The sequence below is a fragment of the Patella vulgata genome, chromosome 7, assembly GCF_932274485.2.
Source record: "Patella vulgata chromosome 7, xgPatVulg1.2, whole genome shotgun sequence".
Classification (NCBI taxonomy): domain Eukaryota; kingdom Metazoa; phylum Mollusca; class Gastropoda; family Patellidae; genus Patella; species Patella vulgata.
The window spans coordinates 53,411,745-53,423,912 of record NC_065885.2 but is presented as its reverse complement, the minus strand read 5'-3'; the positions used below and the strand labels follow the sequence as shown (position 1 = coordinate 53,423,912).

General features: G+C 33.0%; 1 protein-coding gene across 1 annotated transcript; it reads right to left on the bottom strand.

Annotated features, from left to right (window-relative positions):
* Nucleotides 1–185: 185 nt before the first annotated feature.
* On the bottom strand, nt 186–9,127 carry LOC126828799 (guanine nucleotide-binding protein-like 3 homolog). The gene is made up of 14 exons (XM_050558791.2): nt 8,986–9,127; nt 8,211–8,324; nt 7,869–7,948; nt 7,048–7,269; nt 6,142–6,277; nt 5,809–5,912; nt 5,242–5,386; nt 4,671–4,758; nt 4,023–4,134; nt 3,415–3,623; nt 2,362–2,498; nt 1,656–1,852; nt 1,093–1,252; nt 186–326 (listed from the first exon to the last, which is right to left on the bottom strand). Exons 1-14 carry the CDS (start codon nt 9,005–9,007, stop codon nt 214–216), a joined length of 1,839 nt encoding a protein of 612 aa, XP_050414748.1. The 5' UTR covers nt 9,008–9,127; the 3' UTR covers nt 186–213.
* Nucleotides 9,128–12,168: the final 3,041 nt, after the last annotated feature.

Genomic DNA, 12,168 nt, shown 5'->3' with positions numbered 1-12,168 from the left:
AAAAAAGCAGGATCTAAATAAGAGTTGACAAGAATTAATGTGGCAACTGTAGAATAATTTATCCCTGGTTTTGATCGCAGTCAAGGATAGGCCAATGATCCACAAATGATTCCCAGAACGTAGCTACAACAAGGAAAAACAGTATTGAATACGCCCACAATGTACCACAATAAAACATAACACACTTTAGAGCTTTTGTTTTTATTTTTTCGTCTAGTTAAAATGTTTATCAAAGTTATAATTATCATCACTGTCATCACCTTCATCTACAGGTTCTGTCATTAACGCTGAGTTCATTGCATCAGATAATTTACCAGCTATTGCATCTAAAAGAAAAAAAATGTCAAAAAGCTGTCATGTAGGAAGACAAATGAATTAACATACAAGATATTGTCCAATCTTAAACACAGAAGGGGGGGGGGGGCATGTACTAATAGAATTTCCATGAAAACTCATCGTTTTTTTGTATGTCCATGGATACCAGACAAACCAAAGCCTAGCCAAAAATTGTCCTGTAGCTTTTTTGAACATGCAATTAGCATTGTTTATGCCAAAGTTGATGAAAATCAATGCAGGCATAACTGAGAAAATTTGACTTTTGTTGTCATCAGCACCCATTATTATCATGCTTTTGGAACATAGCTGGTAAATAAAACTGGTATTTTTTTGGAGATTAAAGTGTAGTTTATCACTCCAAATAAAAAATGGCATAGCTTATCGTCAAAAACTACAGTGCTAGCTTTAAAAGGTGCATTTTAGACTGCTCGAAGCCCTCCAGTTCTTATTTTGAATAACAACCTGGAAAGTAGCTGCTATCTACTACAAGTTACAGCAAATGGAAAATGATGCTTAGAATAGAGTAAGCTTGGAGAGTAGAGAAAATGATAAAATTGGCATGGCTCTATTGATCTTTCTTGGTAGCCACACATTAGTTTTAACTCTGGAGACAGGGAACTCAAATGTTATGGCCCTCGCATTCAGAAAGACACCAAGTTAATTAATGAATGACTTTTTATTGAATATATTTTTACCATGCCCTTTTATTTAATTAAACTAATCAAATGTGTCCAGTGAATTAAGAAAAATTCTTACCAGCTCTTTTTCTCTTTTTCTTCAATTGTTTAAATTCTTTCTGTCTGTCTTTATTTAACTGTACATTCTCCATAACATCTCTTCCTTCATCATCATCATTGTTAGATTGACCTCTAGATGATCTAGGTCTAGTTGGTAGAGATACTGTTACTTTGGATAACTGAAATAATATAACAACAACAGTTAAAATAATTGTCTTCTATAGTGCTACATTACCATTAACTAACCGTTTTTTGTAAGCAGTGAACAGATATAGATTTTTCAAAAAAAGTTAATTTATAAAGAAATTGCTGAAAGCTAGATTTAAAGGAATTAAATGATTGTTCCAATGTTTTGGTCTGTTGACATTTAGGGCATACTGTACATAGTGTGGTAGCTTGGCAAATAGAGAAAAGCAGAGATTTGGGTATACTTGTCTATGCTGACAGCTGGGCCCGTTTGATTGACGAATCATCAAAAGTTAGGTACATATAAGTTCAACAGAGTTGTAAAATGTTCAAATGTTGTTTTCTTTGTGAAACATGACCCAGAACAATTTAAAAATTTCTAAATCTGTCTCTTACTTCACTGTCACCATCTTCTTCCACGGCGTTGTCTTCTTTTTCATCCATAGCTTCCACTTCCTCATCATCTACCTCATCTTCTCCATCATCATCATCATCATCTGACATCTCCACCTCTGATTCAGGTTCTTCCATCATAGCTTTTATTGGTCCAACAGATTCGACTAACATATGTTGACACGACTGACCCTTTAATGCTGTAAGTAGAGGATTTTACAAAGTTAAAATTCAAGATAAAATTAACTGAATGAAACTTTATTTTTCTGGTGATGAGCAAGGTGTCAAGAATAAAATTATATCTATTTTGATTTTCACATCCTTGGGAGTTACCCTGCAATTGAGTTCTATAGTGGGATATAAAAGTACAATTAAAACTGTCAGGGGTGTTATCAGATGTTCTAGAAAGAGTATGCCTAAACATACCATGCAACAGTTTTGACTTTTTGTCAAATCAAAAATCGCTTTTGTAAACACCCACCTAATAAACACAAAAACATAATATGGAACACAATTACTATTTGAATTAAAGCGACCTTTACGAAACGTCACTTTAAATAAAATAGTAATTGTGTTCCATATTATGTTTTTGTGTTTATCACGTATGTCAATTGTTAAATGTCACTCAAAGAAGACACCCACCCACCTGTAAAGATCTGCAAAGCACTCATGTCTCTCTTTAAATACATAGACTCATAAAGATACTTACTGTCTAAATCTCTAGATTCTTGGGCTTTAAGACTATCTACATTAAACGCCTCGGACATACTTGTAACAATCTCAGCACTGACATATGATGGTAAACTACGCTGTTCTGGTGGATGAGTGAAATATGTTATCTTACCACTAAAAATAAACAAATCATACATTCATATACATTTTAAAATAGATTATATGTTTTCAAAATATACAATTTATTGATTTTAAGACATGGTCAGCATTTTCTTACTCATCCAAATGAAAATTGTAATATTTGATCAATAACCTTTAATAAGGGGGTTTCCTATATTGAAATGATCAGTTAGAAGACACCATCAATTCTCGGAGTGGGGGTGGATGGCCGAATGGTTAGGACATGCAAGCTGTATCATAAAGTCTGTCATTAAATCAACTGGCGTGGTTTCGATTCCCCGGTTGTATGTGCCAAGGACTAGGGTCGCCTGTCCAACCTTGTGGGTTTTCTCTGGGTCCTCCGGTTTCCTCCCACTGTTAAAGACCCCTACGCGCAAGCGAATTATTGGAATAAAATTGAAACATGTGTTAGTCCCAAAATGACCTAGTTTGAGACGAGTGGATGTTAAACCCCATTTCCCTCTCTCCCCATCAATTATCAGTAAAAGAGTATTTCAAAAATTCTGGTCTATAGACAACAGGCAAGTCTGACAACAATATATGACCATATATGGAGACAGGACTCTTGGTATTGATCCACTAGAAACAATAACAGAAGTACATAAAGGCTCTCATATCAATCATATTTAGCAGTCTAGACTTACTGGCACTGAAACTGTACTGGTGGAGAATTTCACTCAGTCATTTTACATGCTATAAAATCAGATATTCCAAAAAACACACTAAATACAGTTTTTTTATGTGTAAAACGACTTAAAAATTAATTTATAAATTGAGATAATGCTAAAAATTGTCATATTATCGTTATGGCTATCATAAACCAAATAACTGAAACATTGACCGACTGGCAACATATTGAATCAAGAGCCCAGAAGTACATGCAATAATATACAACTTGTGGTAAACTCACCTGACCCAATCTTGTAAAACTATTCTAGCAGCTTTATTAATATTTGGTATACCACCTTTATTGAGTTTACCCAGACGTGTAGCTAATAGAGCTAGAAACTCTCGGACATCTTTATAATCAACAACAGAATAATGTAACATCAACTGTTCTTTATTACATCGTTTAACAATAGCATCAACAGCTTCTATAGGATCTGGTAACGTTTCAATCTGGGGAAAAACAATTTTTCATTAAAAGTTTTCACAATTATAGCAAAAGGGGGTACTCTTGATCACTCCATCTCTCCAATATTGGTCTGGACAAAATACCATCTTTTGACTGTTGCATTCATCATGCAATGACCTATGGGAAATGTTGCATACAGTTAACATTGCATTCTGCATATTTCGAACACAAAGTCAGGCCATTTCTCCTCTCAACCAATCGTAGATGTATGTAAATTTCTGTATGACCCTTGACAGTGTATACACAATGGATGCCAATTGAATATATTTTTAAAATTTTATAAACTTTTAAATTTAGCTAATCCTGTCTAGCCAGCCTCTCCTAACAATGTTTCATTTTGTTATACTCTAAATTAAATACTTAGGATCAAATATACAATATACCTTGACTACATTACGTAGAATCTGTGCAACATCAGATTTACCAGTTGCCATAACAACACCAGGACTATCTAATAATTTAATATGTTTATCTAACTGTATCTCCTGCATCGTTCTACAATATAATAATATACATTCATATACACACGTTAAACAGAATCATTAAATGTAAGAAGATTGTTTAAATAATTATTTGTGTATAGCTTCTTCCGAGATCAGTGTGGAAGACGCACATTCTATCCAGTCAGCCTTAAGAGCACCCTACTGGCCGAGTTGCAATAGGATATATACGATATTAACCAGCTCCACTCACTCACACAGCATTTACAAATGTACACACACACATATATATATATATACACACACTGATGATCAGATTCTCAGAAACTTAAAGTTGCTCATCATTTTACTATAACAGTAAACTTATACATTCATAAACAAATCTACCTACCCTAATTAAAATATGCATATTAAATGTCTGCTTATGAGTAAATGCATAAACAAACTAAATTACAATACACTTTGAATCTACCAGTCAGTTATTTTAATTGATAATGTGCCAACCACAAAACTACCATGCCTCCTCCCCCGCACTTGACACGAGTAGGAAAATAAGACAAGATTCCAGTGATCATAGTATATAAATATTACCTTGTAACACCAGGTGTAGCACCAACATTACAGGTCTTTGATCTTTTTAAACTGTTGATAATACTACTTTTACCAGTGTTAGGAAATCCTGTTAAATAAATAAAAACATTGAAATTACATTCTCAATTACATTCTCATTTGTTTCATATTATGTTCTCAATTATGCATATCACAGCTTTTTACACATGTGTATCCCTAGAAGTCGGCTGTAATAGGAAGTATGTCGAATTTTTTCTACTTTCATTTTTACAACTGATTCATTTTATATTATCAAACACTCCTGGAATTTTCTGAGTAAAGAAAATTAGCTATGTAACATTTTCATTATCACATGATTTTCTAATAACATTCGTCATGCTTCCAGACTGGGTTCCCTTTGTCAGTGATGCAAGACGAGCTAGGCCTTGTATACCTGTTCGTATTTCGCATAATGGACAATTGGAATTCGAAGGAGAGTAGACATGACATCGTGTCATATGCCTGTCTTCATAATCCTGGTTGGAACAGAATAGTATTATGTAAAACCCCATTTCTAGCCCAGTTCTCTAATTTGATTTGACTATAATCTTACCTACAACACCAACTCTAATAGCCATTTTAAATCCTTGGTTGCGACAATAATTTCTTAATAAATTCATCAACATCTCTGCTCCAAGACAATGACTGGATCTGTACAATTCATCACTTATTTTACTCAAGTCTAACTTAGAATGAGACTGAAAAAAATGGATGAATGAATGGATGACTGCATTCAAGATAAATATAACACATGTAATTGTACAAAATATGTCAAATTTACCTGAAAACTTAGCAAATGTTAATTCCACTAAAATGACAATTCAAACAGGTATAGCTCTTTCAAGTTGGATTTCTTTCTGACAGTGAGGGGTTGTTTTAGAACACTGAATTTCTACACTAGTTCTATGATCTATGATGTTAAAAGGTATTAAAAGGGGGAAACATTTTCCCTGTGGCACCAAGAGCAATACAGACACAACTTCCCAGAAATACATATGTATAAGTTTTTTTCTCAGCCTTCACTTTTTTTTATCAAGATCTATCTTACCAGCAATCGGTTAATCATGATTCGATTGGCAGATTTTAAGCAATCAGAATAAAGTATTAATATCGAACTTACCAAGTTTTCTGACTGTGATTGTGTAGATGCTTTAAAAGCTATGGTAGGAAATTCATTTCTTAAATATTTCAACCAAGCTTCCACATTCTCTTTTGGTACCAAATCTATTTCAAAAACATTTACACCGGTATAAATTAACTTTATAAAACTAAATTTGCAAGTTTTAACTTCACTTTTATCCAAATTGATCTAGACAACATCAATCTAATAATATTTGGGGTCTACTTTGTTTTAATGTGGGCCAACTTTGACACTAACTTCAGCTCTAATATGAAGCTCTGGGGTGCTATAGATGTCTCTAGAGCTAATGGGGAAAATGTAATGTTACTTTACCTATTTTATTTAATAATAAGACAAGTTTTTTGTTTGTTCCAGCTGAGAGTACAGCTTGTTCCACTTCCTGACAACGACTACCCAATGGATCTCTAGCATCTAAAACTTCTAATATCACATCAGCTTGATCTATAACCTAGTCAAAATATAAACATAGGTCAATCATAATAAAACCTTTTACGGATACAACATTTTCTTTAGATTTGAGCTTAAAATCCTAAGAAATTGATCTGAACATTAGGATTTAAAGTAGATAAGTCTCTAACTCAATATAATATAAAGTCTTCGACATTGAAAACACGAATTATTTGTCAATTTAAATCAACATTGATGTGGTGATCTTACAGAGAAAGGATGGGCTTCTGATATCCAATGTTTAAGACAAAATAAACATTTTACTATTGGTACACGAATCATGTACCATAATGTGCTTCAGCGCCATGTGTAACAAGGGACTCGAAGAACGAGGCTAGACATATTCCCCAAGTCATGTCAAACGGTGACCCATATTCTTTTCTGGAGATAAATACTTCTGGCACAGACTAGGATAACTAGATGCTAGATTTTGTCATTCGATGGAGATTTCTAAAATAATTTGAAATTAGAGTAAAAACTGAAACGATTGAATGTAAATCGGTTTATATACATTCATAACACAATATTATATGCGTTGCGACCCATTTGTGTCAATTTCTAGATGCCAAATATTAGCAATTTAGCTCCTTTAAAATGTTAAATGTTTACAAAAAATTTCTTTGGAGATGTATCATCATGCTTAACGAGCTTCCAACAGTTTCACAGAAGTAGTCTTAGGTTTCCACATAGAATAAACAAGTTTTATCGAAAACACTTAATTTTTGAAAGATGAAAAGAAGTGCTATGTTTCAGTACAAATTTTAATCCTACCTTTCTGAATTCTTTATAAAATGATTTTAAGGAGTTTTCTATTGGTTTTCCACCCGTCTGTGACAGGGAATTTTCTTTATCAGAAACTGATTTTTTCTTTTCATAAGCTTTCTGTTTTTTAAGTGCATCTTGAACAAAGCTGTCTAAATTTCTTTTCTTGTTTCGTAACTTCTCTCTTTCTTTTTTTCGTAGTTCTTTTTGACGTTCTCTTTCTTGTGCAGCCTGTAAAATTTGTATATATGGCACTAAATTAAAGCATTAACTATTTATTAAAATAATAAAATCATAAAGAAAGAATTAATATCCTGTTACCAACAAGAGCGACATGATTATTTTTATCAATAATACAACAAATCAACCCACACAGACCTAACCTGAAACTAAACTGCTCTACTTACAATTTCATGCAAATTACAATTTCTAAGGAATCTCATTGGAAATATTAAAGGGGAATCATGTAAGATTAGATAAAGAGCTGACAGTTCTCACTATAATAGTAAATAAATAGATAATTAAAAGGGAATATGTTGAAAATTCCAGTCAGTTTACTTCACCCTGAGACAAGTTGTTATCGCCGTTAGAAGAACAGTGTGGCTCGATTGTCTTGATATTCCCTTTTTAAATTAAATCATTAAATGGCTACACCGTTATAATCTACTAAAAATTGGAGCCATCCAATGGCATCAAGTGTTGATTATGGTCCTGTCATGTTAATGTTTAATTAATAATAACATTTATGGCCTAAAGAAAGACCTGCAATAGGCAGATTTAGCTCTTGCATAATGCCTGTTTAATTGGTGTAAAACAAGTTATCATCTTACCTCATGTTTTCTTTTCTCTGCTTCTTGTAAAATAAGTTCTTTATCTGGTAAAGAATTAGGTATTCCGGGATCTCTTTTACCTTTTAAAAGAAGTATTAATAAGCTTACAAATGAAGGTAGGTTTTGATAAAGCAGTAATGTAAGGAATATGTTTACTTACAACTGAACATATCAGTGCTGATGAAAGACCCATTGTTTTGTGTTGATGCTTTCAGATTCTCAAACAGAAATGTGATCATTGCCAAAAACCGGGGTTTTTTTATTATTTCTTTCACCAGTAAATTTACCACTGAAATTATTTTTTTTAAATAAATGGTAAAGACACCCTGGCCACATTTGTACCTTTTTTAAACTGTGGATTTTTTTTTGCTGCTTTCTTCAATTTTTTCTTGTGTTCCTTGACCTTCTTCTTAACCTTCACTTCCATACGCAGTGAGCGTACTTTACTCTTTTTTCCTGAAATAAATAAATTCAATCTTATATTATTATATTGCAATAGCTAGGTTATAAAATTAGAATAATGAACTGGTGGACATTAGTTGTCAATATCTATTGTAACCTATCTATGTGAATACAACTCACTACAAATCCGACAAATGACTTATGGACATGTCTATATACTATATATAATTGTTTGGTGAGTTGTCATGTCAGTGCAGTGGTGCATCGACATTGTGGTGAGTTGTCATGTAAGTGGTGTGATTTGTCATATTACCTCTACAGATAATTTGATTAGAACAATTTTAAACATAAAATGACTGTTGTTGAGTTACAGATTTAAAAATCATGCACAGCCACAGGTATATGCAAATGACTGGGATTAGTACATGGTCTGTGCAGTGCTGTCATTTCTACATGAAACAATTACAGTGTGCTTTTTCCAATTGGACAAACCACAAACAATCAACTATTCATATTCCATTTCCAACGACGGAATGTGTTATCGTTGTAAACTACCGTACGGTTATACTTATAATACTACCATGGCATAATAAAATAAATGATAAATGAAAAAGAGTGAAACTTTGAGGAATGCGAATTCATCTATTCATCTAATGTCTCTATCTACGGTTCTATTTATGAAAAAATCTTAATAAGAAACCAAAAATAAACATACTGTGGAATTTACTGTTAGCCATTTTGGTTTATTATTTAGTTAATTGACAATAAATTAGACGATCTGATTAAAACTTCAACACACGACTATGGCCATGTGCTCGTTCCCACAATGCAACAGATGACAACATCCGTGAAGTGAATTTGCCAGTGACGTCAGAGATTTCGATCTCGTTATAGACTTGATCAGCACAGACCAAATCAAAGAGCGGTGTAGAAAGCCGCTAAGAAATGTATTTATTTGCATGATTCCTCTTTTGTTTCCGCGGAACCGTATTACAACCGAAAGTTAATATTTCATTACCGTTATGGAATACTATGCTAGAATGTTAATTATTATTCGTATCTTTGACTTGGTTTTACTTATCGGAAACGGTTGCCAGTTCGTTCATTTAATTGATATTCTTGGAAGTTGCGTAAAATTGAAATCGAAATTTGCCAGCGTCTTGACAATCAAGTCTCGTTCTCTACAAGAATAAACAATATGGCTGCGAAAGATGATAAATTTTTGATGTCTTTATGAAATACAAGTACATACCAATTCCGCTTGACAATAGGCTCGGTAATAAGTCCTCTTACTCTTGACAAATCATATTGTACGTAAGAATTTTTTACATTCGCAGGTAGGAAGTGAATACATTTTCACGGACGAGTCGACCACTTCAATTCAGCAACACACGTTTTTACAGGTGCGCTTTGTGGACATAACGGTCATAAACCGTATCCGTAACGGTCAAAATTCACTTTTGTAACAACAGGTACATGAGGACAGGGGCGCCTTTCTTATGCCTATGCCGCACCTATGTCACAATACACATGTGATTTTTTCAAAGATTTTTACATCGTTTTTTTTCTTCATATTTTAAAGTAGCTAAGTCTCTAACTCAATAATGACAATATCATCCAAAATCTTCAACATTGAAAACACAAATTATTTGTCAATTTAAATCAACATTGATGCTGTGATCTTACCGGAAAAAGATGGGCTTCTGATATCCAATATTTAAGACAAAATAAACATTTTACCATTGGTACACGAATCGTGTACCATAATGCGTTTCAGCCCCATTTCTAGCAAGAGACTCGAGGAACGAGGCTAGACATATTGCATCAAACCAAACGGCGTATGTAGACTGGAATAACCAGGCGCTAGAAATTTGAATTCGAATGAGACTGCTGGCTTATTTCGCGGAACATAACTGATTTGAAATTAGAGTAAATACGGAAACCATTGAATGTATATCAGTTTATATACATTCATATTACAGTATTATATGAGTTGCGGCCCACTTGTGTCAATTTTTATGTCCCAAAATGTCCCAATTTTAATCTTCTTTACTTTTCTTCCTATTTGTTGCTAAGTCATATAATATTTACTATCAAACATCGATCGTATTAAAAAAAAATACCTTCTGATGTAGGCCTATATAATAAAAGAGAAAGGTAAGACACTTTTCAGTTGATATTTTTTTCTCCGTGAGGTACTCCTGTCACTATTTAATTCAAAATCGTGAATGATATTGTCTTGCCTTACAAATCAGCCACTCGGTTCCTTTCGATATATATTCCATTCGATAAAAACACATATTTCAAATTTTTTTAAAAATGCTAAGTCAGTTTATTTGCCATAAATCACTCGAGATTTTTACAATTCATCGACATTTTGAACATGTAAAAGTAGAAGTAACGGAAGTGGTAATAAGGGAGACAACTCTGTCAACTAGCCCAATTGAATCGGCATTACGAAGAGGTAGGCCGAATGAAAAATGATCAAGTTGTGTCCATTTTATACTAAATTAAACCCAATTTTTTAACATTCATCCATTTTACCCACAGGTAGTTTTTGTCACAATTTTTTACAATATTCCAGTCCGTATGCACCTGTGATTTTCCAGTACCTTTCATTCAGCCTATCTTTTTGTAATACCGATTCATTCGGGCCAGTTGACAGAGTTGTCTCCCTTATTACTAAGATGTCGATGAATTGTAAAAAATCTCGAGTGATTTATGGCAAATAAACTGACTTTGCATTTTTTTAAAAATTTGAAATATGTGTTTTTATCGAATGGAATGTATATCGAAAGGAACCGAGTGGCTGATTTGTAAGGCAAGACAATTTTATTCACGATTTTGAATTAAATAGTATAAAATGATTTAGCAACAATAGAAAGAAAGTAAAGAAGATTAAAAAAAAATAAAAATATGAAGAAAAAAAACGATGTCAAAATCTTTGAAAAAATCACATGTTACATAGGTGCATCATCATAGGCATAAGAAAGGCGCTCCTGTCCTCATGTACCTGTGACAACAGCCATAATAATGTGGGTCAAAACTAAAATTGTTGATTTCCTTAGACAAAATATTACGTCTATATAGATATTATGAAGCCAATAAAGTAATTGTATTCATGGATATATAGTAAAATTATAAAACCAAACATTTTTATAGTAGTAGTATTAAAACAAACTGCATGACTCGCCTCAAATCCTTCAAAAACAATTTACTTGTATAGATATTGTCCCATTACTAATGGACGAAATAGATGCTGTATAATACACAATGTTTTCTTTTTCTATATTAAATTTGTCTGTGTGTTAAAGTATATACATTATACTGTTTGCTTTCATAAGTCTGCCGCAGAAACAGTTAATCCAAACAGAAATTAAAAAAAAAAAAACAACAGGCCAACACATCAGCCACGAAATGTCCATAAAGTTAACATATATAGTAATACGTAAAGGAGTGTTAGAAATAATTATCAATCTTGGAATGTAAATTATCGGCCATGGAATGTCCAGATCATGCAGCATGGAATGTCTAGATTATCGATCATGGAATGTCCAGAGTGACGCACAGAATTGAGTCTCTTTCACAGTTCGACTAATCGCCATAATATATTTTGTATCATATTTCATTAATGTTTGCATCAAATTTTAATGACTTAAGACATATTTATTGAATTTGTAATATTGATACTGTACAGTGTCAAGGCTCAAACAGACTCTAGTAGTTTATGTACAGTTCAAATGTTTGAAATGAAACAGTTTGAGCACAGGTGTTTAAACATCTGGAATGTTATCATGGCCATTGCCAGACCTGTTGCAGAACACTTTTTCTAAGCCAAGTGTAAATGGGGTTTATTTATACATATATCCAAAACATATCCAATTTCCCACTGTGTAAA